At 35.3% G+C, this 14,833-nt stretch overlaps 1 protein-coding gene across 1 annotated transcript in view; it reads right to left on the bottom strand.

Moving 5' to 3' along the window:
• Nucleotides 1-3,993, bottom strand: part of mmp16a (matrix metallopeptidase 16a (membrane-inserted)) — a 56,912-nt gene extending 52,919 nt beyond the window's left edge. Inside the window, exon 1 of the mRNA XM_016471936.1 lies at nt 3,559-3,993. Within this exon, the coding sequence (XP_016327422.1) occupies nt 3,559-3,669 (111 nt within the window). The 5' untranslated portion in view covers nt 3,670-3,993. The remainder of the gene's footprint in view (nt 1-3,558) is intronic.
• Nucleotides 3,994-14,833: the final 10,840 nt, after the last annotated feature.

Here is a 14,833-nt window from a genome sequence, read left to right as displayed (position 1 = left end):
TATATATATATATATATATATATATATAATATAACAATATTATTTAGCACATGACAGTTTGGAAACTGTTATTTCATATTATATTTTACTGTATTTTAATTCTTAATTCCAGTGTATTCATGTGTATTTTGGGGGTGAATCAGTGTAGCCATGTCGGTAAAAATAACATTCGCTTTTGTATTAGCAAAATGAAAGAGCCTGCAACAGAAAGACAGAGGCTGAACTCTATCTGACTCCTATTCACACACACATCATGTTATACGAAGTGACAAACATCATTCAAACATGTCATTCTGGAGAGAATATGCCTTTGTTGGAGAGGTGTGACAGAGCTTTATCTGTTCACAGTGACGTTTTTTGTAGACTGACAGCTCTGTTGCTATTTTACAGCTTGCTGCATGCGTTTTCACAAGACATGATGACTTAAATCTATACAATGAATGAAATAACGCCTCCATAATCCAAACGATTTATATAAATATAACTTTTTCCATTTAATAAATCTTACTTTTTAATTAAAAAATAAATCAGTTGTGTCCCCGGGAGATAATTCCTCGGCTGGTTCTGGAAGGCCATTCTTCAACTGAAAGCCTTGTAAAGACCTCCAGAGAGCAATATGTATGGAGAGCGCGAGAACTGCCAAGAAAAGATTACATGTCCATTGTCAGCTTTTAATAATTTGGCTTTTTGAAAGACCAAATAGTTTGTCAATGGTTTCTTTTTTAACACACCTCACTGCCTTCGCCGCACACTAGTTAAATCCCTCTTTTGTCTGTCTGTCACACACTATTAATAATGTCTCTCTCCAAAACACACACACAAAGAGAGACAGAAGGCGAGCAAGAGAGAGAGAGACCTTGTCTACTGTACTGAGAGTGTGTACACTGTACGTTTGAATAGTTTAATGTGTCTGGTAAAACAGTGTTAATCATGTGGAACTGCAAGGAAGGCAGGAAATTGAGGTAATGCTGTCGCCCAGTAACCAATCAGCTCCTGACCTCAGTCCAACAGAGACGGTCATAATGTCATTGCCATCAAAACCTGGACAGATTTAGGTTAAACTACAGATCTGTCATTTAGAAAGACAGAGACTAGTCTTATCCATTTAAAGCCAATGTATTTGTGTGCACAGGAAGCTACCAATATAACCCTCTGCCACTGCCACACCAGCAGAGCCTATAAGCCAAACCGCACCAATAAACTTCAATGTTTTACATCAGTGTCCTTTTATAACATCAGACAAGTGGAAAATGCATTCTGTCTGTCTCCTTGATGCTCTTTTACCCTGGCAGATTGAATGTAGATTCACACAAGGCTTTCTCAAAGGGACAGTTCACCTAAAATCAAAGTTCTGCCACCGTTTGCTTGCCCTCATGTAGTTCCAAACTTGTATGACTTCAAGGAACACAAAAGAAGATATTTTGAAGAATGTTGAGGTTCAAAAACATTGCAACATTGGCTTTCATTGTATGGGCACATTTTGTGTACAGTCTATTGGTTTTAATGAGTAAATGATGACCGAATTTTCATTTTTGAGTGAACTGTCCTTTGTTTCTGCAGCAATGCCATAGAAGAACCTTTCTTTCACTCTTAAAAATAAAGGTTCTTTATCGGCATACTGTATGGCTACATGAAGAACCTTTAACATCCGTGGAAACTTTCCATTGCATTGGTTCTTTATGGTGGAAAAAGTTTCTTCAGATTATTGAAATGCTCAAAAAATGGTTCTTTGAAGAACTGTTCCCTGAAAGGTTCTTTGGAGAGCCAAAAATGGTTCTTCTGTAGCATCGCTGTGAAAGTCAGTTTTTTGGAAGCTTTTGTTTTTAACAGTGTACACTTAAAAATAAACATTCTTTACTGGCATCTATGGTTCCACAAAGAACATTTAACATTCATAGAACCAATCCAATTTACAAAATGTTCTTTATAGTGGAAAAGGTTGTTTAGATTATTAAATCTTCACTAAGAAAAAAATGGTTATTTTAAGAACTGTTCACGAAAAGGTTCTTTGAGGAACATAAAAATGGTTACGTAAGAGTGTAGTATGAAGAACATTTTAATAATCTGAAGAACCCTTTTCCAGTATCCTTTTGTGGAATGGAAAGTTTCCATGGCTGTTAAAGTTTCTTCATGGAACCAAATGCCAATAAAGACCCTTTATTTCTAAGAAGAAATCCAAGTCAGTCAAGTTGATTTGATTCATATACTCTGTATTCCACTTTGCTTCTCATTGAGTTATCTCAAAATACTCATTTATACAATGGGATGCTTAAATACATGGTGACTGGGGACTTTAAAGTACACTGTACTGTAAAATGTCATGGAATTGCTGCTGTCCTGAGAAAGCCTCTAATCTCAAAGGGTCTAAAATAGCAGTCTTCCGAGAAACAGAAAGAATAACGGTTGTCAGGATGAAAATTTAAAGCGTCTCAAGCTATTGTTTGCTTTGCCGCAGATTTTAGGCTCCTTAAAGACATAAAGGGCATCTGACACAACTGTCAAGCTCATAAACAGGCGGTCTGCCTCTGCAACACCGTCCAGCGCTTGAGGAGAAAAACTTTGTCCTGAACACACTTCACTATTCCAAACAACACAAACAGCTGTCTCATTTGAGCATAACTTCTGACTGACTGTAAATTCACAGTGGACTTTTATAATGTTGGCACGTTTCAAAGGCAAAAGCTTTCTTTGCTGCTTTGCATGAAATGCCATTGCATTTCTAATAAAAAATGAAAAGCTGAACTGTAACAGCATGTTTACCGTTACAATATTTAGGCTGTAATGACAGGTTGACTTCTTTGGTTACTGGCCGGATATCAAGTCATGTCGAGTTGATTTATTCCACCCTTTGGTGAATCAGATTGTGCCAACAGAACAAACCTCAGTGTGTGTGTGTGTGTGTCCAAAACAGCAGGAAAAGAGAGCATGCAAGCTTTTCGGACCAGAATTATAGAAGACTAAAGTCATCTTTCCTCTGAAGCAACTCTTATTGTGCCACATAATAAGTCATGGGTGCAACTAAACAAGCACTTCACTACGTTTTTGAATTAATTAGCTATAGATCTAAGTAGCAACAACATGTTCTGAGTAAATACAGCCTAATGCATTACAATAGTGATAATATTCCCAAAAGTGTACGTTTTGCCTCATAACATAAGTTGCACGCTGATTTTTATTTACTAAGCAACTGCACTGTAACTTGAACACTAATTTAGACTGTGATCCCTTGCAACTTGTGTGATACATTAGCATTTTTTACATTTATTTCATTAACAAGTTGCTGTATAAATCATAAACCTTCGATCTTGTAGTCATCTATAATATTGAACATACACCAAGTCTCAGAAATAACAATGCAAGCCATTCATCTGCATTCTGTAGCATTGGTGTCATTTGATAAACTTTCATTTGTTGTGTTATAGAGAGACGAGACGTGCAAAGCTTGAATCGGCAAACTGCATTAGTAGTTTGCATGCAAAATGGCTCAATCCAGCGCAGTTATGCGTGTATTCAGAGATGTGAGTGACATCAACATCGTCTCTTCTGTGGATCTCTTACCTCCACACTGAATTGCTGCTCCTCACCGTCCACAGCACATAAAATCCAGAGCAAGAACTGCGCGCACAAGCAATTCAACCCTCTTCTATTATGCAGTGTTAACAAAACCATAATGACCCGTATTTATTCGTTTTGGCTGCTTTTATTAATAAGTCAATAAAAAAGCAAAGAACAAAAGAAGGAATAAATCCCCCTGGTCTCAGTGGGTTGGAAACATTAGAGGCAGACAAACAGTCGTCACGTCGAGAGATATAATAATAATGATATCATATCACTCCGGGAGGCTCTGATCGCGTTGTTTGCGCTTTCAGAGTTCGTCTCTTCTTCGTCTCCCGGAGGCGCAGATGTGATGATGATGATGCTCAGATAAGTCACATTTAGTTGTGCTGCTCCTCTTCTGCTGAGCGCGATGGACTTCGAGTTTTCAACCATACCTCTCCCTTCTGCGCATGCGCGCTGCGCTCCGCTCTGAATCCCACCTCAGCGGAGAACCCACCGAGAGCAACGTCACGGAATCCTACATCAGAGACCAAACTGGAGTACATAAACAGCTACTGTACTATAATAATAATAACTAAAATAATTCATGTATGTTTTATTGCCTTTATTACATTTTATATAACCTATTTATATTACTAAATTCTAAAATCTACCAACATAATGTTTTAGTATATATAACATATATAGAATTTGATTATATATACACACATATCCATAGGATATATAATTTAATAAAAAAATCGATACATACTGTTTAGATTTGTTTGTCCTTTTTTTTATTTTAATGTGTGTGTGTGTGTATATGCGCACATAATTATTATTATTATATTAATATTAATTAACATAATATAATATTATTAATATATAATATGTGTGTATGCATATATATAACTTTTTATTTACTATATATAATACACATATGTCATTTATAACATTAATATTTTGATTCAGTCTTTGTTCTTTTGTATTAGAAAAATAATTGTTAATGTTAAATGTTAATTTTAAGATAATATATTTTTAGTAATATTTAGTAAAATAACATTTATATGTTTATATTAGTTTAAATAATAATAAAAAAAAATTATTTGTTCATTTTTCTTACGCCTTGGATGCCTTATAACATGAAGTGTACCGTTCATGTCCACTAGAGGGCATCTCTCGTGTTCTCTTACTGTATAAAACCATGGGACATTGCAATTTTCTCACTTTTATATACATTACAGTCTTCCCAGCTGTATGTTTGTTTGTTTGTTTTTTTGCCAGTTGTCAGTTACAACAGTCAGCCTTCTCTGAACGAATAATCCAGAACCTGAACAGCAAAAACTTTGCTTGCATTGCATTTATTATTTGCCTGACACCCTTTATTAACACTCTTACAAAAGTGCAAAGTGTGTGTTTCTCTCATACAGGGAGGAGTCCAAATATATGAGCACAAAACAAGCCCATCTCCATCTCAGTGTGAACATGCACATCGAAGCCGAAAAAGAAAAGAAAATCAGATTAAATGTCGCAGATCAATTCTCTACTTAGAGGGAAAAGTGATGGAAAAAATCAGAGCAGCAGGGTACGGCCACGGCCATGTGATGAGGTTTCAATTTGCACGGGGCCGCAAATTGCAAATTTCACTGACCGCAGCAAAGATGGAGGGTTTCCACTGACCAATAACAGCTGTCCACCAAAACATACAAGTGCTTGCTAAGTCAAGTGCCACTTCAAATCATGCAGCTTATTGAGAAAGGTGTGATATTAAAAAACACTAAAAATGGCAAATACTCATAACACCTTAGCATTTTAATTTGAAAAGCAGAAGCACAAAAACAGCATGTATTTGGGTTAAAAATGGTCAGAATTATGTTTTCGTGCTGATTTTGATTTGCAGTAGATGCTTGCTCTGTTTTCAAATCTCTGCCAAATGGATCTATGTATCTGTCCCATTTCAGCCACATGAGTGATGAGCTCAGCCAGTGAAGATGAATATGACACGCTCGTCAAAGTGGTCATACAAAAGGTCCTTTGAGGTAAACTGAGAAACTCCCAGCAAGCACAACAATGTTGTATAAACGTTTATTTTAAGTTGTTAAAAGGTTGTCATAATGTTTTGTAATAAAGTTATAGGTAAATGTATTGTAAAAATTATTAATATTATATTAAGCATCCTTAACATTACTGATGTGTTTTAAGTTTCTTAACATAAATATATTTTATTATTAGGTAAAATTTAATGTTTTTTTATTTTATTTTTTTTTATTTTGACAGACTGTTATTTTAGTATTATACTATTATAGCATTTATTCATATTTTGAATTAGGTTTTATTTTATATTTTCAGTTTTTATTTGTTTTAGTAATTTTCTTATGTACTTTCATCATTTTTATCAGTTTTTGAAACAATTAAGCTTTAATTTATTTTTATTTTAGTTTGAGTTATTTTAGTACCTCGACTTTAACTTGTTTTATTTCAGTTATATTACATATGTGTATTAAGTTTTTAACATAATAAATATATTTTATTATTATGTACATTTTAATATTTGTGTTTATTTTTTGAAGGACTCTTATTTTAGAACTATTTATATACTATTATAGCATTTATTAATATTTTGAATTAGCTTATATTTGAATATTTTCCTATATGCTTTTATCATTTTATTATTCTTTAAAATATTTATATTTAAAAACATTCCGTTAAATATAGCTTTAATTGTTTCTATTTCAATTTTAGCTTTAGTAATGTTAGTATACTTAAACTTTTATTTTAGCTAAATGTTTTAGTTATTTATATTTTGTTTTAACATTTACATTTTGTTTTATTTCAGTGAAGTGAAGTGAAACTCAAGGGTCTCCCCTCAGTCGTGGTATTGAGGGTGGAAGAGAGCACTGATTATTGACTCCCCTAACTGACAATTCCTGTCGGACCTGAGACTCGAACCCACAACCTTTGGGTCACAAGTCAGACTCTCTAACCATTAGCTATTTCAACTATTTCAATTAATGAAAACAACACTTTTTTTTAATTGTAGTTTTATTTTTAGTTAACATCAACAACCATGACAGAGACAAATAATGTTGTAATGTGACCTGGTTGTATTATGTTATTTACAGCCTACTGTAAATATAATATCTCACAAACGTTGCAGTTTAGTCTGTTTTTGTTTTCATAGTAAGAACTTGTTACACTGACATTTTAAAACCACTTAAGGAAATATGACCAGGTAACTATTTTCACAGTGTTTCTTCACTTGTTTTAGTTATGTTTAAATTTAGCCGTGTTTATACTTAACCGCGGCTTGTGTACTGCATCATTACTGTGTCTGTTCCCCTTTCGGGCTTGAACTGATGGTAAAACTAATGACATTATGTACTGTCTTTACATTTATTTTGAAAGATGAAGCTCGCGATTATGGTAAGGGGCGTTACATTTCTGACAAGTGCTTGCGGTGTTCGGCCAATCACAATGCACTCAGCTGGCCAATCAGAGCAGACTGCGCTTGTCAAAGGATGGACTTTGTAGAAAACGACGCGTTTGAGAGAGGCGGGGCATAGAGGACCTACAATAATGTACAGTATTTGAAAAATAATGTGTTTTTTGAACATTAAAGCATGTCAACATATTCTGTTACACCAAATACACAAAATAATGATATTTAAAATAGCATCATATGACCCCTTTAAAAATGTTCTGCAATGTTACCTACTGTACTATAACTACAACCAAAATGCAAAGCTGTTGAAATGTTTTATGCTTGCTGGGCAGTTGTGATGGAGAAATAAGCAGGTGCCGTAATTTCAATTCTGGCATTTATCGTTGACACGTAATAATGATGACATCCTAAACTAGAGCACTCACACATTTCAGCAACCATCTGTGCCTCTTTCTCTTTCTCTGTCTATCTCTCATTCTCTTTTTGCTGGTTCTAGTTGTAGTCACTCTGGCTCTCTTACATTGTACTTCTCAGTGAGAGATAGAAGACTTTGTGGTTCCTCTCTTCCAGCACTGGGTACTGCTGTCTGTCCCATATAACTTTCCCTCTCAATATCACTTCTAATGTTGTAACTGCATCTGCTCCCCCCTTTCAGAAAGCTCCTCTTTGGCTGCCTGGTTTAAAACGTTCCTTCTGCTTCCTTTAGAGACCAGCCAAAAATGCTTTGAACAGATTCAGGCTTCACATTTGTGGGTTAAGCATTTGGCCATTTCTCCTGGCGACCCATCACGTGTTACTTTCTCCCTCTCTCGCCAACCTATTCTTCTTTTCCCTCTCCTTCTTTCCAGCTTTTTCTCCTCAGTAGATCTCTTATCATCTCCATTTGCACTGCATTTTCTTAGAGGTATCTATGAAAAAAAAAAACAGATTTCTACTAGAGCTGTAGACATTAAACAGTGTCAGCATATATGTTGTTGTTTGCTTTATGTCCATATCATTGAAGTTAAATAAATCATATCACTGACCTGCAATCCACTGTGCATCTTGCTGTTTGTACAGCATCTCCTGCCATTAGCATCATGCATAAAAACAAAGTGCTTATTTATTTTTTTATTTTTTTTTGGATAATTTTTTTTGTTTTTTTTTTTGTATACAGTTCAGGGAACAGGGTTAAATGTTAAATGATAGTTTTAATAATAATAAAAATATTATATGATAATTATCATTTTTATAAATTAAAATATATTGTAATAATAATAATTATTATTATTATTTATTATATAGATTATTATAATTATATATACTGGGTCTCTTATGTCCTGTTATATATACTGAGAGTCTTATGTCCTACATTTTGTAAATAATAGAGTAAATAATATTGTGAAATATTATTACAATTTAAAATAACTGTTTTCTATTGAAATATATGTTAAAATGTAATTTATTCCAGTGATGCAAAGCTGAATTTTCAGCTTCATTAATCCTGTGTGAGCATCATTACTCCAGTCTTCAGTGTCACATGATCCTTCAGAAATCATTCTAATGTGCTATTTTATTTTATAATAATTAATAAAATGTAAATAATTAAAACATTTTGTTATATAACTATAATTATATAAAATATGCAAAATGTATAATTATATAATTACATAACTTAATGTACTCAATAAAAGTGTTCAATTTATATGGCTGTGTAATATATATATATATATATATATATATACACACACACACACACACACACACACACACACACACACAGTCATATAAATATATTCATGCATACATAAATAAATGATGATTATTATTATTATTTCTTCTTGTGTAGAGCTTTAGGGATCCTAGGGAGTTGTGGATGGTTTGTATTCCATGAAATGCTATTTTTTCTTCTGTTTTATCATCTTCTAGGCAAATATCATAGGTTTAAATAATTGCACACCTGTTCTCTACAAGCCAAATGATTTGAGTTGCTATTCACAAACGTGAGAGACTATTTATATGTTAAAGTTTAACATTTGGCTTTGGAGTTTTGAAGAATCCCTAAGCCTAAGTACAGTATGATTTTTTCTTTTTTTTTTCTTTTTTAATGATGACAGACAGGTTTACGTTTAGAAGCATGTAATTTCGACAGAGCCTTGTGCAGATCCTTCAGTGGCACAGACTTGCTGACAGTTATAAATTACAGTCAGACCACAGGGTCAGATTGAGGTCAGACCTTACAGATGCTTAAGAAAGCCAGAACTCGTTTACGGCTCCACTACGGGTGCCTCAAACATCAGTGTACCGATAATGCCCCCCTTAAAATCACAATACAGCCTCTGATTTAAATTGCCTGGTTTTAATGAAAAATATGTCTGTTTTTTTCCATTAAAGTCTGGTTTTAAGTCCAGCTGTGGTGATGGGACGACTCTAGAGGACAGATGGAGCATAAAAATACCATGTGCACAATAGCACGGCAAACACGATATTTACATAATGTGATTAAACATGCAAGCGGGGTCGCACATGACATTTGTCCAAAAAAAACAAAAAATCAACTGCTGCCTATAGGGTGTCTGTCATCAGTTGTGTTTGTACGGCATGTATCCATGTGTCGCTATGTATGTGTCAGTGTGAGAGCGTGGTTTGTTATCATGACCGCAGACGTCAAAAGACGGATGACCAGAGTTCCGGAAACTGACACTGACTCGGTCGTTCTGGTGTTTATGGACGTCGTCCAGGTTCCTGAACCATCTGTGAGGGGGGAAGATGGCCTCCTGCTGGGGTAAGTGAGGGTAATGAGACGCATTGTCCCCGGGGCCTGTCAGGGCCCTGCAGGAAGTGCCAGGGTGGGTTTGGCCAAAATATCAAGTGTATGCCATCATTCGAAATGTTAAATGCGTAATCAGAGCCATTGAAAACAGGACACAGGATGACACATTTTTTCCCGCTGTGGCCCAGGGGAATGACTCTGTCCCTGTTAGACAAAAGATAAAGTACATTTCTCAGCCAGTTCTAGAATGCAAGTGAACTTTATTGTTGATTATTGGATTGGAATGAAAGCATTTTAACTTGATTCAAGTCAAAGTGTGTAGCCGCAACAATTACAACAGGCTCAGTTTGCAAATGTACATAACTTGTAGTCTGTAATATCTGTGTTTTTATGCGCATTTTGAAGTATCGCATCAGAAACGAGTAATGGAAATGCCTAATTTCGGGAAAAAAAATCCCTTAATTCACAAAAAAGTTTTTATGCTCGCTTGAGGTGGTTTTGCGAAGGTAATGCGAATAGTGTGAGATGAAAACGGATTTGCCGAATAAATTCTGATGTAGCGAACATTAAACCCACGTAACTAATCGGCTTTTTCCGCTGATGGTGTCTTTCCGGATTTTTATTTACTGTTGGAAGTGGAAAAAATACTTAGTGCAACCTTTGAAGTTTTAAAATTATTTAGCCTTTTCCACTAAATTGCTGAGTGATTAGAGATTAAATATGGTCTGCAGATTTAATAGCCTGGCAATGTTTGCAGACTCAGGCTTTTATAAGTGGAGTGAGCTTGTTACATTACAACTACATGAACACTGAACTGAAATACCCCGTCTTGTAAATCATAAGTCACCATTTAATGGCAGCCAATGTGATTATACATTAGCGTCATAGCTCGTGAAATCTGATTTGAGCGGAGAGGAAATCAAGGCAGAGAAGATGTGATGGACAGTCTGACCCACGTGTTTGTGGAATCAGTCCTAGCTGATCAATAATAATGGATTTAATAAAATACTTTATTGTTGTTCACATACGTTTTCGTGCAGCTAAAAAAAAGTATCAGGTTGACCTAGTTCTGGTTTTATGAGTTTGACCATTGGTGTACAGCACAGATCGCTACTGAGATCTAAACTTTAACTTGAAGCCAGTTACTACCACGCTTATGCTGTTGTTTTTAGAGACTGTATTGATGTATTGTTTGTCTTGCGCAATGGGGAAATAAAAAGGTTTACTGTTGTACATGATCATATGAACAGGATTATGTCATACTGATAAATCTGTGTGACTCTACTATATCTGAATCATCAATCAATGAGAAATTAGAGTTCACATGAACTGTAAGGAGACCTAACTATTAACTTTATCTATTGAAAAATAATAAAGACTATCTATCTATCTATCTATCTATCTATCTATCTTTTTTTCTTTTTCTTTTTTTTTTTTTTTTGAGGGTCTGTGGCATCAAAAAGTTTGAAAACCCCTAGAGGAGAAATCATTTTCTATGGGTTCTCATTGTCATTTTGACACTGGTGTGTTTGTCCATGTCTTCATGGTATCAAATATCTTCCTAACTTGATTTGTTTTGTCCCGAAAGGCCACGGACACCAAGAAAGACCTGCTACTACATCCAGGTCGTCTTTCTCCCATGAGAAATGGAATCGTTTGGGCTCTTGTAACATTTCACATCTCTGAGAGGCTGATTACGGCCTGGAAGCAGCATGACTGAGCCATGCGACCTGAGGGATGCCAGTTCCCGTGTGCGCACACGAGGAAGATATTTGGGGAGGTATTTCAGCTCTCTTACATAAACACAGGCAGGTTGCAGGATTATATGGGATTCAAGAGGCAAACCTGTCTCTGCTGGAGATTTCCAGAGTGCAGGACTGTTTAATGCCATATCTGTTTGGTGATGATTACAACAACAATAATATAACTACAAATCCTGGAACACAATGTCACACGAGAATTTTAATAAAGAGATTCAACACAATGACGTAGACGGTAGCTCTCTCATGTGGAGGGGCTTCATGATCTCATGCTTTAAATGTTGGAAATTTATTCCGTTTATTAATTACAATATTTGTTGGGCAAAACGATGCAAGGATGTGATGTTTCAATTCACAGGTTACATTGTGAAAACATTCCCCATGATTGCCTCACTTTTTGCTTCACTGGAGTAAAAAGTGTGATAGCTAGCCTTGAGTTACCCTATTATAACCAAAAATGACAATGGATTCATTAAAAATAATGTATGACAGGTCCATTAATTTGCACAGTCTACCCGCTAATGGTGACCCTGAGGATTCTGGGACACGGCTAGATGAAACAGAATATTAAGCTATTGTTGCTCTCATGATTGAACTCTCTCATGTGGAGGGGCTTCATGATCTCATGCTTTAAATGTTGGAAATTTATTCCGTTTATTAATTACAATATTTGTTGGGCAAAACGATGCAAGGATGTGATGTTTCAATTCACAGGTTACATTGTGAAAACATTCCCCATGATTGCCTCACTTTTTGCTTCACTGGAGTAAAAAGTGTGATAGCTAGCCTTGAGTTACCCTATTATAACCAAAAATGACAATGGATTCATTAAAAATAATGTATGACAGGTCCATTAATTTGTACAGTCTACCCGCTAATGGTGACCCTGAGGATTCTGGGACACGGCTAGATGAAACAGAATATTAAGCTATTGTTGCTCTCATGATTGAATCTCAAATGAGATTTGGAGAACCCCCGGTGATAAATTCTGCCCTTCAGAAGACCGTCATCTACCATGTGACAGGAAACGTGAGAGCTGATTGGAGATCTCCATTGCCATGACAACTCACTCTAATCTGGTTATGAGTGGTGAGCAAGAGGTAATAATTGGATTGTTCGGAGTGAGGAGAAAATATGATATAAATGTTATCACTCAACCCTCTATCTTCTGTGTTCCCTGAGGAACTTCCATTGTGAGTCACATAAACACGTTTTGTCATGAGTAGTGTGTTGTATAGACTCTCTGTCAAGGGATAAGTGTTGTAAGATACAGAAGACTGGATTTACTCTTTTATGCTCCAAAAGATGTTAAAGGAATTGTTTAGTTAACCTAAAATGTATGCAGTTGTCAAGGTTCGGCTTGTTTGCATGACCCAGGTAGCCCCTGCTGGTAGATGCCGTAACTACACAGTCTGGTACAACAAGCATGTTTCTCCATTCGTGGCCATTAACATGTAGCCATATAGTTTGACTAAACTTTTTTTGCGTGCAGCATTTAGCATATATCACTAATATGTTGTTGGTGTTTTACCTTTTTTGACGTTTGATTCTCATACATGCATTCTTCCATTGATGCTGAAAGAATAGCTACTGTACTAAATACTCTTGACAGAATTCCCAAATGAGTGACTCTTCTAAGATGGTTCTTATCAGTGATTCAAAACGTACAGATCAACCATGTTGTCTGATTCCCCAGCAAATAACTCTTCTGAAACAGTTCTTCTTAGTGAATCAAAACCATACAGCATGACCAGTGTAGTCCAATAGCCGAAGGAATGACTCTTATGAGGTGATTCTTTTTAGTGAATCAGAAACATTCAGTGCAACCGGTAGTCTAAATGATTCCCTAACAAATGACTCTTCTAAGATGGTTCTTATAGTGATACAAAACAAACAGATCAATAGTCTGATTACCTAGCAAAATACTCTTATGAAATGGTTCTTTTTAGTAAATCAGAAACATTCAGCTCAGCTAGTGTAATCTGATTTCCTACCTAATGACTCTTATGTGATGGTTCTTTTTAGTGTATCAAAACATACAGCGTGAACAGTGTAGCCCAAATGATTCACCAACGAATGACTCTTCAGACAGTTCTTATAGTGATTCAAAACATACAGCGCGACCAATGTAGCTCTATTGCCATATGAATGACTCTTATGAGACGGTTCTTTTTAGTGAATCAACAAGATTCACCGCAGCTTGCGTAAACTAATTCCAGACCTAATGACTCTAATGAGACCATTCATTTTAGTGAATTAAAACATACAGAACGACCAGTGTAGACCGATTTCTGAACGAAGAACTGTTATAAGACGGTTCTTTTTAATGAATCAAAAACATACAGCATGACCAGTGTTGCCTAAAAGATTCTTGAACGAATGACTCTTTTATGAGACAGTTATTTTTCAGGAATCAAACAATGTCGTTTACAATGACAAAATGTTGTAGTGAAATGACTCATTGTTCATTTGAGAACCAGTGTTGGGGAAAGTTACTTTTAAAAGTAATGCATTACAATATTGCGTTACTCCATAAAAAAGTAACGAATTACGTTACTTAGTTACTTTTTATGGAAAGTAATGCGTTACATTACTTTTGCACTACTTTTTAAATCTGGACAGGGCTTGCTTGTTTGTTTTTAAAATAAAAAAGTTATATTTTTGGCAAATATAAAAGCCTTTTCACACCAAAAGTGAAATGATACTTTAAAAAAGTAATCTGATTACGTAACTCACGTTACTTGTAATGCATTACCCCCAACACTGTTGAGAACATTATGAATTTTGTCTGTTGGAATTTGTAAATGTAAATGAAGTTTTCACATTTTTATTTGCTTAGTAGTGTATATATACATAAATATTTATTTATTAAATATATATTTATTATTGAAATTATTAATTCCTTTAAAGTACCAGAATAATCATTAATGGAGTGGTTAAGCAATCAAAATCCTTAAATTATTTTTTCAGTTCATCTCCATTCTTTGTTTGTTTACTATTTGTTTTGCTCCACTTTTCAAGTCTTCCCATGAGACATAATGCTGATTTTGGAAGTGAGATTATGCCACTTCTTTCTGTTATTGTTGTTGTTGTAGTATATGAGTGTGTGCTATCAGATGTCTAAGTATCACTCAGAAATTAATCTGAAATGGCACCCATCTACTCCCACTGCAGTCTGTACTCATGCTGCGTTCAAGTCCTCCTGGGACGTTCGTACTTACGAGTTGACAAGTCGTAATTACGACGTCAGGTGCATTCATGTCAGTTTAGTCGGCACAAGATGGCAGTGTACCTTCTTTTAATAGATTACAAGAAAATACAACAGGGTCTGCATTTTTTTAC

This window comes from Sinocyclocheilus anshuiensis, unplaced genomic scaffold (genome assembly GCF_001515605.1).
Source record: "Sinocyclocheilus anshuiensis isolate Anshui unplaced genomic scaffold, SAMN03320099.WGS_v1.1 scaffold392, whole genome shotgun sequence".
Taxonomy (NCBI): domain Eukaryota; kingdom Metazoa; phylum Chordata; class Actinopteri; order Cypriniformes; family Cyprinidae; genus Sinocyclocheilus; species Sinocyclocheilus anshuiensis.
This window is presented reverse-complemented; position numbering and strand designations above follow the sequence as displayed.